Source organism: Sminthopsis crassicaudata, chromosome 2, assembly GCF_048593235.1.
Source record: "Sminthopsis crassicaudata isolate SCR6 chromosome 2, ASM4859323v1, whole genome shotgun sequence".
Lineage (NCBI taxonomy): Eukaryota > Metazoa > Chordata > Mammalia > Dasyuromorphia > Dasyuridae > Sminthopsis > Sminthopsis crassicaudata.
Window position 1 is genome coordinate 49,715,049 of NC_133618.1, and position 23,475 is coordinate 49,738,523.

A 23,475-nucleotide genomic window follows, 5' to 3' on the forward strand; every position below is an offset into this window, starting at 1 on the left:
CCAAGGAGATCCTGAAAACTGGGTCGCTTCTGGACCTGCTTTAAGGTAGTCTTTTGGCTCCGAGGCTCTTAGATCTTCATGGCCCATGGGAATGGGAAATCGTTTGATTTTCAAAACTTATCCAGATGGGTTTTGGGGATCCTTTAATATTCTTCACATTCGCCCAATCCAATATTTGACACATACCCAATCTGAGCCCTTCAAGTAAAATGGCACTGTTCTCCAGAATACAGCAGGCATGGGAGGAAAGGGTTCAATAATAGACTATAAATCCTTGGCAAATCATACTAGACCCTCCTGAGCTGCCAGTACACAAAGAAGAACAAATTGTCCTCAGAATCTGACCCAGAGGAGAATCTTAAAGGCCTTTCTACCTTCTTTACTAGCATCCTTTCATCCTTTCTTCTACTTCCTGTAAGCCTAGAGTTCCAGACTCTCTTCTGGGATCACTTCCATAGCTTCCAAATCCCTATCTCTGGTCCTAAAATCTAGACATGGGCCATTTTCCTTTGGATAACTGACTTTGCCACTTTTTTTCAGTGGTATGCATCCCCCCCTAGGCACTCATGCTCATAACCTCCGAATCATCTTTCATTCCTTGGCTACATACATTATGTAGTGAAAAGAAGTTTGGTTGAGAGTCAGGAAACTCAGGTTTGAGCATTAACTGTACATTAATAATTTTGTAGTCTTGGGTTAAATGTTGATCATCCTTGAACCTCAATTCCCTTGTTGGGAAAACAAAAGTTTTAAGTTATCCCCATCTCACAGGGTTCTTATGTGAATCAAATAAGACAATTAAAATATAAAGCACTTTTTAAAATCATAAAGAACTACATACATTTTACCCTACATTTTTATTAACCTCACCTTATATATTTTTAGTCTCATCAGTTCTTTGCAGTATCTCTCTGGATTACCTTAGTTAAATGTGTGATGATTATCAGTAGCTTTTTTGTTTATATGTCTGCCCCCCAGCTTGGTCTTCCTAAAATAATACTCTGATCAGGTCGTTCCCTTGTTCAGAATATTTATTCATCCCCTACAAAAGTTCTGTGAAAAAATATTCCAGAAGAGAGTGTTTGACAAAATATAACACCCATTTACTGTACTATCAATTCTATGAAGCACAGGCACAAAAGAATCATTTTAATATAATAAAAAATAATCTAAAATCAAAAGCTAGCATTATTTGCAGTACAAAAATAAATTTTCTCAATAAATATTAGAGTAAGACAAGAATGCTTTCTGTCCTCACTATTTTTGACCTACTTCTACAAATGCTGGTGGTAACAATGAAACTAGAGAAAGAAATTAAAAGGCTATTGGCAGAGGTGATAAAATTATCCTTATTTACTGAAAATGTGGTGGTTAGAAAAATCTAGAGAATCAGCCATGCAACTAATTGAGAAAACAGCTTCTATAAAATTGTTGTTCAGTCTTTTTCAGTTGTGTCCAACTCTTGGTGAACCCATATGGAGTTTTCTTGGCAAAGATACTGGAATGACAAGATTTGTCTTTCCCTCCTCCAACCCAGAAACTGAGGCAAACAGGGTTAAGTAATTTGCTTAGGGTCACACAACTAGTAAGTATCTGAGGCCAGATTTGAACTCAGGAAGAGTCGTCGTCCTGATTCCACACCTGGCATTCTTTCCACTATAACACCTAGCTGCTAGTAAACTTGAAGGATACAAAATAAGTCTGCAAAAATAAACAGGATTTCCATATAGTCCTAATAGAACTTAAGAAGAGATGATGGAAATAAAATCCCATTGGCAGGAACAGGAGATGTATCTGATAATTATTAACTAAGGGAATTAATATCAACATATAAGCCATTCCCCAGCGAGCAAAAGAGTGTTCAAAAGAATTACAAAATATTAAGTACCATATAAAGGACTGCTTCAGAATACTAATAAGAGAAATACAAGTCAAAACAACTCTTGAGGTTTCCCCTCACACCCAGCAGATGGGCAAGGATGCCCCCCAAAATGGAAATAGTTTGTATTAGAGGGACTACAGAATAAGGTCAACTAAGAACACCGTTGGTGAAACTGAATTGGTTCAGCTATTGTAAAGAATCATTAGGAACTATGCTTAAAAAAAAAAAAAGAAAGACAAGAATGTCTAAACTCACTAAATCCCCCTCCTATACAACAAAAAAATAAAAACTAGAAGGGTCTCAGATAGCCCTACATAGTCTTAGTGGCTTTTTCCAAGGCAGCAAAGAATTAAATTAAGTCTTTGTTACCGCTGTCCACCCTCTCCTCCCTGGATTCTGACACAGTACTATTTCCTGGTCTCCCTTTCTTTCTCAGGCTCTTTTACTGGCCCATCATCCAGATCATACCCTCTAAGTAAGGGTGTTCCCCAAGGCGCTCTCAGTGTCCCTCCCCCTTTCACTTCCTTTTCCACTCTTGATGATCTCATCTGCTCCCCTGGGTTTAATTATCATCTCTACGCCAGTGCTTCCCAGATGTATACATCCATCTCCAGACTCCCCTCTGAGTTTCATCTCATATTACCAGTTGCCTATAGGACCTTTCAAATGAAGTCTCCTAATCCCAAACAGAACTCACCATTTCTCCATCTGCCCCTCTTTCATGCTTCCCTATTTCTGGGAAAGCCCCCACATTCAGCCTCCCTTTCCCTGTACCCATCCAGCTACGCCTGAATTCCAACCCTCCTTACTTCTTGCTCAGATCTCCACACTGCCCCAAAATGATTTTCCTTTAATGCAGATATGACTTCCACTGACTCATTAAACTCTCTTAAGATATAAATATTCACTCCATTTTGCTTTTTAAAGTCCTTCCCAACCTGCTTGGCCTCGTTGCACATTTCTTCTCGTACTTGATGATAGTCAATATGCCCTTCTTTCTGCACTTCCCACCCCTATCCCCCATCTCTGGGCAGTTTCTTTTCTGGCTTCCTTCCATGCCTGGGAAGTTGATGGTTAGCCATTTGAATGTGAGCTCCTTCAGAGCAGAGATTCTCATTGTATCTCTTGAGAGTGTGTTTGTATCCCTAGCAACTAATACTGTGCCTAGCCCTTGGTATTTGCTTCCAAATACTTGTTGATTGATTGATGCCCAGCAGTTGGGGAACCATGAAGCAAACTGGAGCGTGATTCTGTTGGAATATATTACTGTGCCATAAGAAACAAGTTGAGGAATTCAGAGAAAAAAATAGGAAGACATGAAATAAGATAGAATGAAAAAATTAAAAAATGACACAGGGTCATCAGCTGTGAAAAAAAAAGGAGGAAAAAATAAGATCAAACTCAACAGTACATAATTAGGATGACTATGCTTGACCCTGAAGACAAGTTGAGAAAATGCACTTCTCCTGTTCTTTGTGGAGGTGAAGTACTGTGCCATATATTGCTATAGTGTTGCCATGATGGTCAACTTAACTGAAGTGCTTTTTTTATTTATTTTTATTATAAGGGATAAATACTGGATAGGGGAAGAAATATATTCATAATGAAGGTGATGAAAAATTACAAAATACTTTGATAAATTTTTTTTTAAAGATCCACATTCCAGAATAGTTAATGCATTTCTAAGGAGTCTCTGAGGGTTTAGGGAGAAGGAACATAAGGCAGGCTTTTGCTTTCTTGAGAATCTAACAAGGATGTAATACATCTCACAAGTTACCCTGCCCAGAAATTACTGTTGGAGTGATAAAACTCAAAAGAATTACAGACTATTAAGTACCATATAAAGGACTGCTTCAATCTACTAATAATAAGAAAAATACAAGTCAAAACAACTCCGAAATTTCCCCTCACACCCAGCAGACTGGCTGAAACTATCTGAAACAAAACTCCACTTAAGGAAGACCAATTAGACTTTCCTGTAAAGAAAATGTGCTTGAAAATAACCTGAAAACCACATTGAGTTATATAATTTCATGGTATCATAGTAAAGATATGTTAGCTTACGTCTTCTGGGGGGATATTTTTAGCATTGGAGAGAAAATTCTTTGTACACTGTCCAATGTCATGTGTATGGCATTCTGATATTCTAGCATTACCTTAACATTTCATTGCTACCTGCATAACCCATTATTATTTACTTGGGATTCCTCGAGCATGAGTGACACCCAAAAGAGAGAAAGATCTATATGTACAAAAAATGTTTAGAGGTCTTTATTGTGGTGGCAAAGAAGTGCTAATCAAGGAAGTGCCGGAGAATGGCTAAACAAGTTATGTTCTATAATTGTTATGGAATAATATTGTGCCATAAAAAAATGACAAGTAGGATGCTTTCAGAAAAACCTGAGAAGGTTTATATGAACTGTTGCAAATTGCAGTGAACAGAACCAGAATATTGTACACAGGAATAGCAGTATTTTAACAATGATCAACTGTGAATGACTTACCTATTCTCAACAATATGGTGATTCAAGACAATTCCAAAGGATTCATGGTAATTTAAAAAATGCTGACCCCCTCCAGAGAAAAAAAATTGATGAAATCTAAGCACAGAGTATAGCAAAAAATTTTATTTTCCTCCCTTTTGTCAGTTTCTTTTTTTTTGACAACATGGCTAATGTGGAAATGTTTTGCATGACTTCACGTGTGTAATTGATAGCAAACTGCTTGTCTTTTCAAGAAGGGTAGAGGAAGAGGGGAAATTTGCAACTCAAGATATTTTTAAATGTTTAAAAAGATTTTACATGTAATTGGGCAACATTTGGTGAAATAAAAAATATACTAAAAATTAATACCTTATATGAAAGTTATAATCTTTCCAATTTCTATTCATTTCTTTTCTAGTTAAAAACTATAACTAAGAAATATACTATATTAAGCAAATAGACCTCCCATAAGCTGAATAAATGTATCATACCTATGTGTATTACTATTGTTCAAGTATGTCTAGATGTTTTGCGATAAACAGGTGTGTATTTTATTTGAAAGGCCTGTGAGCATTCTATAATGTGACACTTAACTTTATCAAGGCCCAAATGGCTTGAAGAAGTCAACTAAGAGATTTCTTATAAAGTGGGAATATCCTTTGATCATTCATTCCTCTTGTGTCCAGTTTTTCCAGCCTCGAGTACCAGAATGCTCTTCTTAAAATATTCCCAATCGTTGAGGAACACAAGAAGACCATGATACCAGCAGAGCCACAGCTCAATGTGTGCAATCTAGCTGTCATGGTAAGTGGCTTATAACCAAAATGAAATACCTCTAAGGTTCCATTTCAGGGCTTTGGTGAAATGGCAAAAAAGGCCTTAACTTTCCACTGAAAAGCTGAAGTTTCAAAGGCTTGAGAGGAGGTACACTTGGAGCACTAGGTGAAGTGGTATAAGAGGGCCAGGAATGGATACCAACAAATCTGCCAGTGCCTGGATAATAATAATGGGATAACTGTCTCCAAGTGCAGATGCCGTGTAATTTATAGTACTATGCCTCCTCTCCTTTCCCTGATCCCCTATACATAGGTGCAGGAGCTCTTGTTCACTCGGGCTAAATGAACTTATATTCCTTCTTACTCATGTTTGTTTAATATACTCACTGAAGGTGGTTCTTCAACCTCCAGCCTTCTGAAAAGTTGGTCTTCCCATTGTTGCAACTGGACTTGCAAAAAGTTACCCGACCACTTGTAGTATAGATTACATGATCTCTAACCTTGCAACAATGGCCAAGATGATCCGAGGCTCGCCATTCTAAAGGTATTTCCTGATTTCACACAGAGTTCTTTGTTGATTTGATTACAAGAGATTTTCTGCTATGGCGAATCCAGCACAGAGATCACTCTTTCAGTCCACAAATGTAAATCACTCTATTAAGTAAACCTAGCAGGTTTACCAGCTGGTGATATCGACTTACTTTGAGAAACTCTAGTTGGCAGAACACATTTGTCTTGCTCTTTTAAGCCAAGCTCTAATGTTCAGTAGCACAGTCCCCAACTGCTGCCCCTCTGGGTTATTTATCCCTCCCCAGCTTCAGTTTGCAAATGCTCCCTGGAGGCCCGGAAATCAGGCCTGTGTTTCAAGGTTATGAAGAAAGGGAAAGGAATGCTATAGTTTTGTTTCTTGGGACAAATCCATTCCCTTCCCTCCCTTTTGATCCCAGAAGACAGTTTTAGAAGGAACATAAGGATGAAAACACAAAGCAAAAACCCAGAGGGATCAAGACTTTCACAGCTCCTCTGTTATGCTTGGACAGATCCCTAGTAGCAATTTTATTTTCCTGTGAATCCCTTCTCATTTCAAGGATTGCAATTTCTCTCTTTCAGACCAAGATAGCTTAATTTATAGTCCAAGAGTGTTTATTAAGCACATCTATTTTTGCATGTGAACCCTATGCTAGGTATAGTGAGAAGGGCAGGTACAAGACACAGCAATGGAGCTTAATATGTTGGTGGAGGAGATAAGAAAGAAACTCAGAAAACAGAACAAAGATTAGTATATAACTAGGACTAGATTGTGTGGAAGAAAAGAGAACAATGTTCAGTCGAGGAGTTTTCATGGAAAAAAAGGGAGCTGAGTTTAGAGAAGGGATAGAAGATTAAGATGAATAGAACAGAGGGAGGGAAGGGGTTCATGGCATTCATGAAAAGCAATCCAAGACCTGGAAGCAACATAAAGTATCCCCAATGGAGGGATGACAGGAAGTAAATAGTCTGCCTAGAAACCAGGATTCTTATGGGCCATGAAAGAATGAGTCAGTGGCAGGTCTGAAGTGCAGAATGGTGTCGAAGCTGAAGTCTAAGCATGGGCCATTATGGATTCTTGAGCAAGAGATGAATACTGTGAGATCAGGGTTTTGGGACCCAGCAGAACAAACTAATACATTTACACACGTGAGGTCCAGGAGCTTAGATTAAGAAAGCTTAGATGTGAAGGTTTATGCCATGAACTTTTTCCAAAAGAAAAAGCAGTTTGGTACAGGAGATTCCTTTGGGAAAAAACTGAAATCATTCCTTAAGAACTCCACTTTCTCCCCATCTTGCTCTTTTTACTAAAGTCATCCTTTCTGGACACTCTCAACATTCTAATTTTCAGTCGCTTTCTGCTCAGCTCTTTTCTGGATCTTCATCCAGGGTGCTTTTATTTGTGGTCATCTTCCAAGGCTCATTAGCTTCCATGTTTTCAGTTATCTCCAGACAGATGTTTCCTGGGTCTGTATAGCTAGCCCTAGTCTCTCCCCAGAGCGTCAGCCTCAAAACATCAGTTGCCTTTTGAACATTTATCTTGAGTCTTTACTAAAATATAGAACCTAGAACCGAACCTCATTCTATGGGTGCTAAAAGGATAACTTCCTTATTGTGGGCACCATGTTGTTCTTCAGTTATGTCTGACTCTTGGTGACCTTAACTTGGTTTTTTTTGGCAGAGACACTGGAGTCCTTTGCCATTTCCCTCTCCAGTTTATTTTACAGATAAGGAAACTGAGGCAAGCAGGATTAAGTGACCTACCTAGGGTCATTCCACTTGTAAGTAGCTTAAACTGAATTTGAACCCATGATGCCTTTTTAATGAGAGTCCACTCAAATTGTGGTCTAGTCATACTCTGTGCCTGAATAGCTGGTTTTTGAACCCAAGGATAGAATTGTACTTTTATCCATTTTTCATTTTTGTTCAGTTGGGCCCAGTTCTGTCACAAGAAGATTAGTTATCCCTCCCTGCTTTTTAATCATACTCAGATTTGACAAGCATGAATAAGTGTGGTATAACAGGGAATCTACTTCCTTTGCATGACATTGAGCATGTCCCCTGACCCCAGACATCTATAAAATGACCACTTAGACCACTTCTAACCTTCTGCCTGGTATCATGGAGAAATCCCAGGATTTGTACCTCAGCTTGGAAACTTAATAGCTCTGTGATCATGGCCACTTACTAAGTTCTTTCAGTTTTCTTAATAATAAATCAGGGAGAATAATGTTTATACTACCTGCCTCACAGGTTCTGTTGTTGGCTAAGGGCTTTGTAAACCTTAAAGCAATATAGAAATGTCAACTAGTTATGCCTTCATCCAAGTCTTTAGTAAAACTTAAAGAGAATGGAGCCCTGTGGTGGTCTGCCAGAAGTGCTCCATCAAAGGCATTTGTTACATCTGGGAGGGACATCTCTGGCCAAGAGGCATGGACGGAACTCTGTGATTCCACCAAGTCTCAGTTATACCGAGGAGATTAAATTTAGGTTCTTATTTAATATTTTAGCTTATTACTGATGCTCTCTGCATTTGTGTGTGCACAGTGGAAATCATAGGTGTTACTATTGTCCCTCTGGCTGGGTTATATAGAGAGTTCATCTATTTAACAAACTCCCAGTGTGAAAAACCCCCCTCCACTGGAAAGGGGGTATGTTATCCATACTGATAACCATGAGAAACACCCCCTAGAGAACTGCTCCAACTACCAAGGGGTTCAATTTAATTAAAGTAAAGAAGAAACCATGCTAACCATGGTTTTAGAGTGTGGTCCATAGTCACACAGCTCCTGTGGGTCAGAGGTAGGACTTAACCGAAGCTCAGCTTCCTACAGTGGGGACCTTTCGTGGCTCTTCGATCCTGTAATTACAGGGTCCTTCCCTGCTTTTCTTCTCCTCTTATCAGAACAATTGGTCTCAATGCACCTGGCTTAATGGATGTAGGGGGGCAATTTTCAGACTCTCACATTTTCAAATTAGTCTTTTTTAATCAGATTTTTTTTGAAATTCCAAGAAAATGCATGCTTCCTTAGATCAACTGAAGTCTGATGCTGGCTAAGATCTTGTCATTCCAATATCTTAAGCCCAGACTAGAAATTCAAATTCTGGTCACCCACACCATCTTTTTTAAACAGCTTGTTCATGAACCGTATCCACTTTTCTTTTTTGAAGCCTTCATCAAAAGGCAACAGCACTGATAAAAATGCCCCATTCTTCCCCCAAAGTCTGACAATGTCTTTCTGGATTCCTTCTGATCTTAGTGTTGACTTATAACTACCCAAAGCTATGAATAAACTGCCTGACTCCTCTCAACCGGCTAAAGCCTATTCACATAGAGGATTAGAATTTTTTTAATTGTTTTGTGCTTGTCTTTATCTTTTTTCTTGTGGTTTCTTTTTCCTTTTTTTCCCATTAATTTTCATGTAAATTTTAAACTAAGTTTAAAATAATTCTAAAGATGGGTTTTGGAGTTTTTTTTGTTTTATTTCTTTGTTTCTTTTCATAAAAACTCAGTGATGTTGAAACCAGGAGAAAGAAAAAGCAGAATAAAGGGAACTTAAAATAATCAAAATTAATTTAACTCAATCCCACTTTTAAACCAAGAAGTACATGTATAGACAATTTTCCCTACTTTCCCAAAAGGATCACCTTATTAAATCTAAGGCTGAAAAGGCCCATGGGAGATTGAGGTATGTTGTGCTGGCTGTCGGCACAACCCTAAGCAGCCTGGGCCTCCAGGGGCTCCCAGGACCACCTGGCAAAGAATAGACAACCAGCCTCCAGAACTCACAAGTGAGGCTCACTCTGGCCAGTCAATTCAAGGCACTCCCTTCTAGTCCCAGCTTTCTAATTGCCTTGTTACTAATGAGCTGTATAACCCTGGGCAAGTCACACTTAATATCCCAGGGCCTCTGTCTCCTCTGTGAAGTGCATGGGGAGGGGAGATGGCAGTGGGGCAGGGAGCAGGGACCCAGGGAGGTCAGTGGCTGAACCACATGATCTCTCAAGCCTTTCCCAGTTCTAATATTGGAGGGTCCCATGACTGCCCTTCCTCAGACTTGGCACCTCCCACTGTCTCCAGACTGACTCACCGACTCCTGCTGTCAGGCTCCAAATCTCCCTTTGTCTCCTTTTGCAAAGTGGCTTTTTTCTTCACCATCCCTCTTTCCCCTTCTCCAGTATTACTCCTCATTCTGCTGTGGGAATGGATAGCAAGTGAGCTCTGGGAGAAAAGGAGTTATTTTTGCCTTTCTTTGCATCCCCAGCACTTAGCACAGTGCCTGGTACATAGCAAGCACTTAATAAATGCTTGTTGAATAATTCACAAAGCTGCATTTCCATCATTTAGCTACTATAATATATCTTCTAACCAATCCCAGATCCTTCATCTGTTTTTTTAAGCTGAGATAAACGTGTTTCTTCCACAAATGTTTACTGAACATCTGTCAGATGGAAAACACTGCTTTAGGGGACCCAGGGATGCTCCAGACACAGTTCCTGCCCTCGAGGAGCGTACTGGCAGCAGAGGAGACAGGACTCCTGCACAAATCACCATCACACCAAGCTCTGAAGGATGAGTGCCTGTGAGAGCCACAGGACTTCCTTCCAGCCGGGATAACCAAAAGAGATGGTTTTCCTCTTTGTCCAATGCAGCACGTTTCTGTTCTGTTTTAGGAGAAAGAAATTAAGATCCAATTCCAGGATCAAACTAAATTGTAAAGTTGGTAACTATAAGTTGCCTTTTATATTGAGAGGGCTTGATTTTGAGGGCTCCTAAGCTTCCTTGAAAGCCCAAGATTTGGCGTCTGTATTGTTGACAAGTGCAGATAGGTACATGTGCTGAGGGACTAAAATCATTGTTTAGAGCAATCCAGGAGTGAATAATGAAGACTAATGGGAAGAAATTGTGCACAGGAAAATTTAGTCTGAATATTAGGAAAATTTTCCTAGCAGCAAGGTCTCTGAGGTGGTGGAATAGTCCCCTCCAAGGTAGCAGTGGATGCCCCACTGATTGAGTCATTTAAAACCAAACCGGACAAAGCCCAGGAGAAGAGGCTGAAGGAAACAAGCCTTCCTTGGCTCGATGGGAGCCAGGGGAGTAACAAGCTCACTTAATAGGTCTTTGCAGAGCTGGGTTCCTTTGATTCTGTGTTTTGCTGCAAAAACCCTCTAACAGCCACGGGTTAGCCCCATGCTTTTCTTCCTTGCTGTTATAAAAGTCTCAGGTGGCAGAATTAACCCTTGGTATTCGAGTCGGCCAGCGAGAGTGGAGATGTTCAGGGGAGCATTCGGACTGTGGCTCTCGTGAGGTCTCGGCTTCTTTGGCGCCCGAGATGGCTACCTGTCAGCTCCGCCCCCCCTTCCTGGGGCAGCACCCGCTTGTCAGGAGAGAACGTGCTCTTCCCTGGCCAGGGAAGAAGCTTTATCGCCTTCTTCACCCCAGTGAGGTTTTGGAATGGTTGTTGGTACAAGCCAACCGCTTCCTGGCTGCCCCTCCTGGCCAGCTCGCTCTTTTCCCTAGGGAGTTTAATCCTATATTTGACAGGCCATTTCTTCACTTTGTCACTTAGGAGGCTATTTTTGCCTTTCAAGGTGTTAGCAGCCCCACCCAGTTGCCTACTCAGTGACAAGTTCTACTTTCTGTCATGCAGATCATTAATGTGAAACATGGCCCTTGTTAGAAAAATTGGGTGATTGCTGGTGCGCCGCTGCCATCTTCTGCTCCCTTGAAGGCACTGCCTGTATCAGGTCTTGAAAATGGCAGAATATTGATGGCCACCAATTCAGGAACTGAATTTAAAAGAAAGAATCTCCACAATTTAATTGCCAAATGAAAAACGAGATTTTCTGTTCAAGATATAATGTGTATGTTTAAATGTATTTCTGTTTCCTGCTCTTTATCATGCTATAGTCCATCTGAACTCTTTCCCACCCTTATACCCCAAAGAGGATCCTTCTCCACTTCATGGAGAGAGGGAAAAGAATGAGAAAAACTTCATTTGGCATAAAACTTCATCTTCCTCCATCACCACCCAGGAGTAACGCACATCCAGGTTATAAAGTGTCAGGATGTTTACCGCTGTGTTCTGCTAATGCTCTACACGAAACTTAAGCCTCACTGTGCATATGCTAATTGCTCCTCTCCAGAAATGACAGGTTCGGAAATGGGCTGGTCTGTCCACGTATTGACAGCTACCTCCTTTAAGTACAAAATTTAAAAAGTATGAGCCAGGGCTTTTAAAAATCAAAAACAAACAAAAAACAAGTTCACATAAATAAAGGTTTTCTCTCTGGAAGTCAGTATGTGCCATAGATAAGAGAGCCAGTCTCAGAGCCAGAAAGACTGGTTCAAATCTGGCCTCTGACCCATGCTGCCTCTGTGACCCTGAGCACGTATTTAACGCGACAGTGCTCTCGGCAGCTCTCTGAGCTTACGTAACAGAACAGGTGCTGACCTGCATTGGAAGAGGGAGTTTTCTCATCTGGGAGCTCATTGTACCAGTGAAATCACGGATCTCATCTCTATCCCTAGCTTTATCGTGTTTAAATATATCCACAATCATAATTGCAAGCACTTTACACATATTATCTCAGCTGCTCCTCATAACCCTCCGGGAGGGTAGAAGCCATTGTTAGCCAAACTGTACACAGGAGCAAGCTGAGGTTCAGAAGTGTCTTGCCCAGGTTCACAAACAGTATCTCAGGCCTTCCTATCTCCAGGGCTCGCCATCTATCGACAGTGTGGTCTAGCTTCTAAATATTTTTTAAAATCTCCATTGTTTAGCCCATCAAGTTTCAGTTTAACAGAAGAATTTGCTATATTATGATCTAGAACTTAATCTAGAAGTTTGGCAGATGTTTGATTGTATATAAGTTTCTTTAGGACAAGGTCTTTGTCTTATTTATCTTTGGACTTCCACTACCACCAGGAACCCAACAGGCACTTAATAGATGCTGCTTGGATTGAATTAGTAGGTGCTTAGGAAATGATGAGTGGCCAATCAGCAGAGGAACAGATATAGTGAACCTGGACTTGGCTCCGTTTTAGCAGAAATGAATCTTTGTAGAATTGAGCATCATTCGGGACCGTTGTTTTCAGAATAGACAATAAATAATTTCTAGGACTAAAGGTGGGAGGTGAAAGCGGCCTGCCCTTTTATGGAAGGGTTACAACTAAGGTCAGTTTACTTTTGTTTCCATTGGAAAAATACTGTAAATGGAAGAAGAAATCAATTTGAACAGTGGTAGAAGATAATATTTGTTAATGAATATACAAAAATTTGCTGAAAATTACAATAACTTATTTCAGTCTCCTTAATTAGTTTTTTTCAATTCAGAAGAGCAACTGAATAGCAGTACTAATTTTACAAGATTTTATTAACTGAATTTTTTTAACTTACTATGTTTCAACTTAATAAGAGACCTTATTACAATACATTATGCATCTTGGCTAGTTCTTTTGTTGGGATTTATTGAGATTATTCCTACAGGATATTTTTTAAAAGGCTTTGGAAGAAAGCTGAGCTCTCACAGAAATTCCATGGAATTCACAGAAGATGGCAGCAGAGCCAGGGATGTACTTGGGGAAAAGTCATGTCGGCCTTGCCTTGTCAATCTTGTTATGGGTCCTTGCCAGCACCTAACACAATACCAGCTGGTTGGCTGGCTTTTCATTCATTGACCTGACCCCAATCATTTCCTCATCCTTGCTGCCCCTGCCAGCTCTATTGGGATGTCATGAACCCATCCTACCCCATCAGAGCCAAAGATGGGGGATCTCAGTGCTGAGTCACCAGCTTCTGCTGACTTCAAAAAAAAAAAAAAAATGCTGGTCCTCCGTGCCAGTGAATCATGGAGTAGATCCAAAGTAATCTCATCATCTTCTTTTCTGTTTTTGTTTGTCAGAACTGGGCTCCCCCAGGTTGTGAGAAGTTGGGGAGGTGCTTGACTGCACCAGAGTCCAAACCTGAGAAGTGCTTTTGGCCCCATTAGCCACCTGTGGATCCGAGAAGTCCACGGGGCAGGAGAGGGAAGCACATCTGCCCTGGTGGGGCTCATCATGGAGGCAAGAACCAAAAGTGTGGAAAGATGAGTTGTCACATCCCTTAGTTCCAGCAGTGATTTTCATCAGCTCCCTGATGAGAAACCAGAGCACATGCCTGTCTTTGCAAGCTGTTGCTCAGTGCTCAATTCCTGTGCGACATTTTTTTAGGGAGCGAATGATTGTGGCCCAGAGGAATGACCTCCCTGGAGAAAGAAACTTGGAGTTGTCTTCTGTCCCTGTTAAGAATCATGTTTCATAAAGACCAGCATCTGAAAACAGGGGAATATCCTTGAACTTGTCCTAAAACCCGCTTCCAAGGGACCACCCCTCATATCAACCACAGAGTCACTGATTGGCAACAGATAAGGAGAAAAAGTGAATACCCTCCCTGTATTTCTGTTTTCATTTCCTCTTAAAACCTCCAAATGCTTTCTGACAGGTGTATTCCGTTGATCTTCACATTGTTACTGTGAAAGAATAGGTGGTATTATCCCCAGTGGTTCTAATTAACCTCCTTGACAAGCTTTCTCTAGAGCCTGGAACCTGAGTTCAGACAGCCTCTTTGTGTGCGCGGGCGTGCGCGCGCGTGTGTGTGTATGTGTGTGTGTGTGTGTGTGTGTGTGTGTACACACCAAGCTCTAGCTTTTTTGGCCCTCGTATTTCAGTCCCAGTATTAACAGTGCAGCTGCCAAACTGGAGTTTCAGTTACTAATGAGAGAGGAAGGAACCCGGGGTATTGCAAAGATCCATCCTTTGCCATCCAACCCAACACATCCTGCCCTGCCCCGAGGCTTCCTAGTTTCCTCTTGGGCCACTCTCCCCATCAGCATGGTCCACAGATGGTTTAAGGGACAGATATTGTGTGTGAAGAAGGAAGTCTAGAGCAGGGCTGGGTGGGGGTGGAACTTAGAGAGGATGTTCAGCTATTACTGATCTCAGCCCACAGAGAGTAGAAAGGGGACTGGGGAGATGGCCCATTCCCCAAAAAACAGACTATTGAAAAGTGGAGCTAGCTAGAAGATGGTTTTCTGCACTGTCTTCTGGGAGAATCAGGAATTTCACCTCCATTGATCCCCCTGTTGTCTCTAGGAGGAGTTCAGAGGGGAGGGGAGAGTACCTTATTCCATCCCCAGAGTATGGCATTAAACCGGAGACCATTCTGGAGCCAGAGGGCCGGCCTGAGATTCTAGAAGGCTGCCTCAGCTTAGGACAGAACAGGAAGAGGAACCAGGGCGTGGAGCTTCAGTTCCTTTTCTTCCCCAAAGTGAGAGGTCAGAGGGAGCAGCAGGTGGTTTTTCCTGTCCTTGCAGTGACCTTGAGGAACAAGAAATGGGAGCCATGTTCCTCATCTCTATCCCAAGACAGATAAATGTACCATTCCCCCCCCTCAAAAAAAAAAAAAAAAGGGATGGCTCTGATTTGGTGATACAGCTCTGATTCAGAGACCCACCAGAGATTGGACTGGGGGGAGATGGGAAGCGGGAATCCCAGGTTTCCACAGACATTGCCAGATGCCCTCTACATCCCTGACAAGCGTGAAATCTAACACGAGCCATACCTGGGATCTGGGGCCCTTTAGAGCAAGCTTTGCCCTCTGCTCTGGAGCAGCAGGAGGGGAAATCACAGACTGGGCCCTCAATGTGTGACAGATTTTAGGAAGGGTAGAACCACACCCTTCTCCTTCCATCAAAGACCTGGAGCTCTTTACTGGGTGTGGGGGTATGTTCTGGCTCCAGGATCTTCCTGGCCCTGAGGTGGGGAGGACTCCCTAGCTTTTGCTCTGTCCTACTTTTTCCTCAATCTCCTTTGCTGCATTTCATTGGCATCATACCTGCAGCTCCCATGGGCTCACTTACCGCTGGGCAAATGATTTACAGATCTCCACTTCCAGCCCTAACCTCTATCTCCCGAGATCCTTTCCTACAGTAGGTAACTCAAATTGGATGTTCTGTACGCATTCCAAATTCATCTGGTTCAAAACAAAAGTCATTATCTTTCCCCCACAAATCATCCTCTTTTCCTGAACTTTCCTGTCACTATTGAGGGTACCACTAGCCTCCCACTCAGCCGGCTCATTGCCAAATCTTATTGTTTCTGCCTCCATGGACATCTCTTGCTCAATTTCTTTCCCATTCTGCTGGAGAAATGCCCACTATTTATTTGTCTATAATTCCAAAGATTCTAATTAATATAATTCCAGAGATTCTAATTCTAATTTTAAATATTGATAATGCTGCTTTTAAGAGTGATTTGGTATTAAGGATTATAAAATAAATTTTGGATTAAAAATAGTGTTTGTCTAACAAAATTAATTTTCTGTTCAGGATGTAAAATAAACAATTCCAAGGAAACAGCCACTTCTGCTTAATTGTGTTTTTTCTTCATCAGATTTGAAGGTTGGGGGTTAACCACAAGACAGTGAACATTTATTAAACACTATGTGCCAGGCACTGGGTCCTGGGGATATAAATACAAGCAACAAGAAAGACAGTCCCTTCACTCAAGAAGCTTACGTTTATTGGAGGAAAACAACATAAAAGGGAATGGAGAAGGGGGAATGGGAAGGGGAGACAGGTACCTACTGAGGGACGCTGGCGTCCAAATCCTGAAAATCACAGCCACAGCCAGGAAGAGAATAAAGTTTGACCAGCCTGTTCCCTCCTCAAATGGAGACTCCCTGAGAGGAAGTCACAATCGGGAGAAGGGAACTAGCATGGCCCAGGGAGGGCCCAAGCAAGAAAGAAGGACTAGGGGAACCAGAAAGTCAGGAGAAGATGAGGGGAGATGAGAGGAAGGGGGCAGTCAATTGAGGGGAAAAGGAATTGGAAGGGAGTAGCAAACTGTGAATTAGGGCCCTTTTTCTTCCCTAGTTTTTTTCCTTCATACGTTAAAGATGCTCTGATCATAGTCCTTCCCCAAATGAGAGAACACAGGTATTTGCATACGTACACATTCACACATACATGCACGCCTGTACACACACAACATACACACACACACACACACACACACACACACACACACCTCTTTTTATCTCCATCACCTCAAAGCCCAGAACTTGGTCATGAGACCCAGCTCTCATCTCAGTTCTGTCAGTTATTCCCTGCTGTCCTTGGGCATTCATTTAGATTCCCTGGGTCTCATTTTTTCAACTGAAAATAATGTTGGATGAAATCAGTGCTTTCAAATTCAAATGGAAAAGGATTCCATCTTAATTTAGAAAACCATAAATTGACATGATCTGTACTGTGTTGCATTTTTATTTATTTTGTTAACCAGTTCCCAAATACATTTAATTAACACTGGGAGGTTTTGCAGGCTTACTTTTCTGGGTGTGACATTTGATGGTGAATTCTACAGCCCCTTCTAACTCAACATTATAGATTATTGGGTTTTTTATAATGACTTTTTATTTTTCAAAACACATACAAAGATAGTTTTCACATTCACCCTCGCAAAACTTGTGTCCCAAATTTTTCTTCCTCCCTCTTTACTTCCCCCTTTCCCTAATGTGAAGGGCAGTTAACAATAGAACATGGATTTCAGAGAGTACCATTAACTGAGCTTTTAAAGCCCTCTACAGTTTGGCTCCCATTATTTCCCTTTGTGAACTCTTATGTTCCAGGAAATCCAGCCTCTAGCAAACCTGGACATGTCATCTGACTGCATGTCTTTGTGCAGGTCATTCCTTCCCCTTTCCCCTTCTCCATAACTCTACCTCTTAGAATCCAGTTTCCTTCAAACTTCTGCTCAGATCCCTCCACTCCTTCTTATCTTTAATACTTTTTTTTTTTCCAACAGTTACTTTGAATATAATTCTCCACATACATGATTCCTCCCCTCTTCAGTCCCTCCAACTCCTTGAACCAAAGGAATCATTTGATTTTTTATTTTGATCTATGATAGCATAGGACCCTATTTTGGGTTGGGAGGCACCTCAGAAGCCATCTAATTCACCCCCTCCCCTCATTTTATAGTTGAGGAAATGGATGCCAGGACAGATTTAGTGATTTGCCCAGTATCACACCAATAGTAACACAGTAGGTGATTAATAAATGTTTGAAGTGGAACAAGGAAGTTACCTGACCTCTCCCCAGTTCCCCTCAGTGCTACAAGAGCCACCTGTTAGTGACTGCTGGGGATCTAATTTTGATCAGTAGAATAGATCATGTTGTGTGAAAGGACAATAATGACATAAAGAAATGGAGAGACAGTTGCAGTGAAAATCTCTGAGGGGAGAGGGGCTAATAGAATGGAAGATAGATTAGGAGGTGGTAATCAGAAGCAAAACACAGGTGAGGAAGAATAGAATGAAAGGGTAGAGAAAAGTATAAATGGGGATAATAGGATGGAGAGAGATCCAGTTAGTAGTCATAACTGTGAATGTAAATGGAATGAACTTTCCCATCAAATTAAAGTGAATAATAAAGTAGATTAAAAAACAGAATCCTAAAATATGTTGTTAGAGTAAAGTTAAAAGACTGGAGAAAAATATATCATGCATCAGCTGAAGTTAAAAAAAAACCAGGAATAGCAAACCTGATCTCAGACAAGGCAAAAGCAAAAATCTGATTAAAAGAGACAAGAAAGGAAACTACATTGTACTAAAAAGTATCATAACAATGAAGTAATTTTGTTACTAAACATATATGCACCCAGTGGTATAGCATCCATATTCTTGGAGAAATTAAATGAGGTATAGGAAAAAAGTAACAAAATTATACTATGGGGCACCTCAACTTTTACCTCTCAGAATTAGATAAATCTAATCACAAAACAAAAAAGAAGTTAAGGAGGTGAATAGAATTTTTTAAAAGTTAGATATAATAGACTTCTGGATAAAATTGACTGGGGAGACAAAGAAATAAATCTTTTTTTCAGTAGTACATAGCACCTACACAGCCTCACAATCAAATGCAGAAAGTTAGAAATATTAAATGCATTCCTTTCAGATCATGATGTAATAAAAATTGCTTGTAATAAAAGGCCATGGAAAGATAGATTAAAAATTGTTTGGAAACTTAATCAAATCCCAAGAATTGAGTGGCTCAAACAACAAATCATAGAAACAATAATTTCATCAAAGATGACAACAAAGAGACAATATATCAAAATTTATGTGATGCAACCAAAGCAGGTACTTACGAGAAATTTTATCTCTCTAAATATTTACCTGACTATAATAGAGAAAGAGAAAAATCAATGAATTGGGCATACAATTTAAAAAGCTAGAAAAAGAACAAATGTAAAGCCCCAATTAAATACCAAATTAGAAATTCTGAAAATCTAAGATTTATAAAATTGAAAGTAAGAAAACTATTGAACTAATAAATAGTATTAAGAGCTGTTTTTAGGAGAGAAAAAAAATAATAAAATAAGCAAACCTTCGATTAATTTGATTTTTAAAAAGAAGAAAACCAAATTACCAGAATCAAAAATGAAAAGGGTGAATTTACCACCAATGAAGAGGAAATTAAACAATAATTTGGAGATATTTTGCTCAGCTGTATGCCAATCTGACAGTCTAAGTGTAATGGATGGATATTTACAAAAAATAAATTGCCCAGATTAAAAGAAGAAATAAATTATTGAAATAACTTCATTTTATTTCTTATTAGCATTTTATTTTTTCAAATACATATAAAAATGGTTTTCAACATTTATTTTTGTAAGATTTTATATTCTATGTTTTTCTCTCCTTCCCCTTCTTCAAGATAGCAAGCAGTCTGATGTTTTATACATATACAATTTTTAAAACATATTTCCATATTTGTCATGTTGTGCAAGAAAAATCAGACCAAAAGGGGGAAAAAACACAAGAAAGATAAAGCAGACAAACAAAAAAAAGTGAAAATATTATGGTTCAATCTGCATTCAGTCTCTATAGTTCTCTTTCTGGATACAGATGGTATTTTCCATCCCAACTCTGTTGGAATTGTCTTGGATCATTACACTGCTAAAAAGAGCTAAGTCTATCATAGCTGATCATCACATGAAGCTGTTACTGTGTATAATGTTCTTCTGATTCTACTCACTCCATTCAACATCAGTTCATGTAAGTCTTTCCAGGCTTTTCTGAAATCATCCTTCTCATCATTTCTTATAGAATAATAATATTGTATTACATTCGTGTATCATAACTTGCTAGGCCATTTCCCAATTGATGGGCATCCACTCAATTTCCAATTCCTTGCTCCTACAAAAAGAGCTACAACAAACATTTTTGCACTTCTGGGTTCTTTTCCTTAGTTTCTGATCTCTTTAGGATGCAGATCCAATAGTGAGAGTATGCACAGTTTTATAGCCCTTTGGGCATAGTTCCAAATTTTTCTCCAGAATGGTTGGATCAGTTCACAACTCCACCAACAATACATTAGGGTCCCAATTTTCTCCTATCCCCTCCAATATTGATCATCATCTTTTCCTATCATTAAAATCAATTTGATAGGTGTGAAGTGATGTTTCTGAGTTATCTTAATTTGTATTTTTCTAATAGTGATGTATTGTTTCATATTTTTCACATGGCCTTAATTTCTTCATCTAAAGATTGTCTCTTCATATCTTTTGATCCTATCAATTGAGGAATTATTCTTATAAATTTGATCCAGTTCTTTATTTATTTTAGAAATGAGGCCTTTATTAGAAACACTGACTGTAAAAATCATTTCCCAGATTTCTGCTTTCCTTCTAATCTTGGCTGCATTGATCTTGTTTGTGCAAAAACTTTTAAATTAAATGTAATCAAAAGGAGGGGATTGGGGAAATTCGTACACTGATACATTATTGGTGCAAGTGCAAACAGATCCAATCATTTGGGAGAGCAATTTGGAACTATGCTCAAAAAGTTATCAAACTGTGCATACCCTTTGATCCAGCAGTGCTACTACTGGGCTTATATCCCAAAGAACTACTAGAGAAGGGAAAGGGATCTGTATGTGCAAGAATGTTTGTGGCAGCCCTCTTTGTGGTGGCCAGAAACTGGAAACTAAGTGGATGCCCATCAACTGGAGAATGGCTGAATAAATTGTGGTATATGAATGTTATGGAATATTATTGTTCTATAAGAAATGACCAACAGGATGATTTCAGAAAGGCCTGGAGAGACCTACATGAACTGATGCTGAGTGAAATGACAGGACCAGGAGATCGTTGTATACTTCTACAACAATATTATATGATGATCAATTCTGATGGTCGTGGCCATTTTCAACAATGAGATGAATCAAATCAGTTCTAAATATTTAGTGATGAAAAGAGCCATCTATACCCAGAGAGAGAACTGTGGGAACATAGCATTCTTATTCTCTCTGTTGTTGTTTGCTTGCATTTTGTTTTCTTTCTCTGTTTTTTTTTTCTTCCACCTTGATCTGATTTTTCTTGTGCAGCAAGATAACTGTATAAATATGTATACATGTATTGGATGTAACATATGTTTTAACATATCTAACATGTATTGAACTACCTGCCATCTAGGGGAGGGAATAAAGGGAAGGAGGGGAAAATTTGAAACAGAAGGTTTTACAAGAGTCAATGTTGAAAAATTACCCATGCATATGCTTTGTAAATAAAAAGCTATAATTTTAAAAATTAATGTAATCAAAATGATATATTTTGCATTTCATAATATTTTCTAGTTCTTTTTTTGGCCATAGAATTTTCTCTTTTCCAAAGATCTGGCATTAGACTATCCCTTACTCTCCTAATTTGCTTATGCATGTATCAAACTCATTAACAATATGTATATCCCTGGAAAGTATACTTCCAAGGTAAGTGAACTTATCCACAGGATTCCAAGCAGTTTGTTTAGAGTATTATCCTTTTGATCTTAACTTGTCCATGGTGGGAGTTGTTTGTCTATGCCTAGTTTTTGACGTACTATTTTCCAATTTTCCCAACAAGTTTTGTCAACTAGTCGATTCTAATCCCAAAAGCTGGAGTCTTTGTATTTATCAAACCATAGATTACTATAGTCATAGACTATTCTATCTTGTATAACTAACCTATTCCACTGATCCACTTAGCAAAACCACATGGTTTTGATGACTGCTACTTTATGATATAGTTTTAATTCCAGAATGGCTAGGCCCACCTTCTTTTGCATTTTTTCCATAATTCCCTTGAAATTCTTGACCTTTTGTTCTTCCAGATCAATTTATTTTTTCCCCTAGCTCTATAAAGTAATTTTTTGGCAGTTTGATTAGTATGACACTGAATAAATAGATTAATTTAGGTAGAATTTTCATTTTTATTATATTAGCTCAGCCTACCCATGGGCAATTGATAGTTTTCCAATTGAATAATCTCATTTTAGAACAAAGCCATCAATGAACTCCCTAAAAAAAAAAATGAATTCTACTAATTTATTCCAATACTCTATAAACTATTTGGAAAAATAATAAAAGGAAGTATTCTACCAAATTAATATTATGATGCAAATATGGTGCCGGTACCTAAATCAGGAAGAGCCAAAACAGAGAAAGAAAATTATAGACCAATCTCCTTAATGAATAATGATGCAAAAATTTTAAATAAAATATTAACGAAGAGATTACAGCAACTTATCACAAGGATAAGACACTATGACCAGGTAGGATTTGTACCTGGAAGGCGAGATTGGTTCAATATTAGGAAAACTATTAGAATAATTGACTATATCAGTGACGAAAGCAACAGAAATCATGATTGCTTGTCATTTGAGGGAGGAGACATGGGAGGGGGAGGAAAACAATTGAAACTCAAACTCATAGAAAATGAGTGCTGAAAATGATCTTTATTGGGAAATATATTGGGAAAAATAGAATACTACTTACCAAAAAAGAAAAATAAATGATTGAATCAAAGAAAATAAGGTTGCCAGCCTGGAACAGAAAGAATTAAACCTCTGGGGAAGCCTGTCGGGCCCACATCCCCCACGTAGCCTTATCTCCTACTAGGTACTCGGTGCCCCGCACAAAGTCCGCTCTCCTAGGCACACTCTGTGCTGCCCGGCTCACCTTTGCTCCTTTCCTCTCGGCCGGGATGCCCTTTTGCCCATTTGTGCCAGCCTCCAGATCTCCCCTCTTCCAAGAGGCTTTTCGTGGTCCTCGCCGCCGGGAGCCATGAGAAAGCTCTTTCTGTCCGTGTCCCTGCTGGGCCCGGAGGAGAAGGACCAGTCCGTGTTGCCCCATCATTGTCCAGGTGAACGTTTGTCCTTGCTGAAGAACAGTCACCACAACTTAGCAGGAAGGACTCGGGGCCGCCCTTCTCGCCTCAGCTGTGTGCCCTTGGGCCGGGGGCCTCCGCTCCCTTTCTGTAAAGCAGAGATTGAGGCTGGGCCCAGCAGTCCACTTCCACAAGCTCTTGTTGCATGTCTCCTGTAGTAATAACCGCTGCCATTTACATGGTGTGCAGAGCACGGTTTTCTAAAATGAGTTAGCAAATGAGTTAGCTAGGGGCCTCGGACCATCATTAGTTCAGGGATGCTGGGCAAGTCAATCCACTTCCATCTGCCTCAGTTTCCTCAACTACAAAATGGGGAGAATAACGTGTGAGGATCAAGTGAAGTGACAATGGTACAATTCCCAGTGCTTCATGTACACGGGACATAAATGTTAGTTACTGTCTTCATCATTAAAGTGCCTGGCACATAGTAGGTGTTCTATAAATGCTAGATATTGTGGTTAAAGTGCTTGTCACAAAGCAGGGACTGTGTAAGTGCTAGTTATTGTTAGTAAAGCTCTTGGAATGTAGCAAGGCTTTATATTAATGTGCACTGTTATGATT

The 23,475-nt window shown here is 39.8% G+C and overlaps 1 protein-coding gene across 1 annotated transcript in view; it reads left to right on the forward strand.

The window, feature by feature from the left end:
* The window catches only part of GALNS (galactosamine (N-acetyl)-6-sulfatase), a 66,976-nt gene extending 50,910 nt beyond the window's left edge, over positions 1-16,066 (forward strand). Inside the window, exons 13-14 of the mRNA XM_074286198.1 lie at positions 5,052-5,169; positions 13,575-16,066. Coding sequence (XP_074142299.1) covers positions 5,052-5,169; positions 13,575-13,661 — 205 coding nt within the window. The 3' untranslated portion in view covers positions 13,662-16,066. The remainder of the gene's footprint in view (positions 1-5,051; positions 5,170-13,574) is intronic.
* Positions 16,067-23,475: the final 7,409 nt, after the last annotated feature.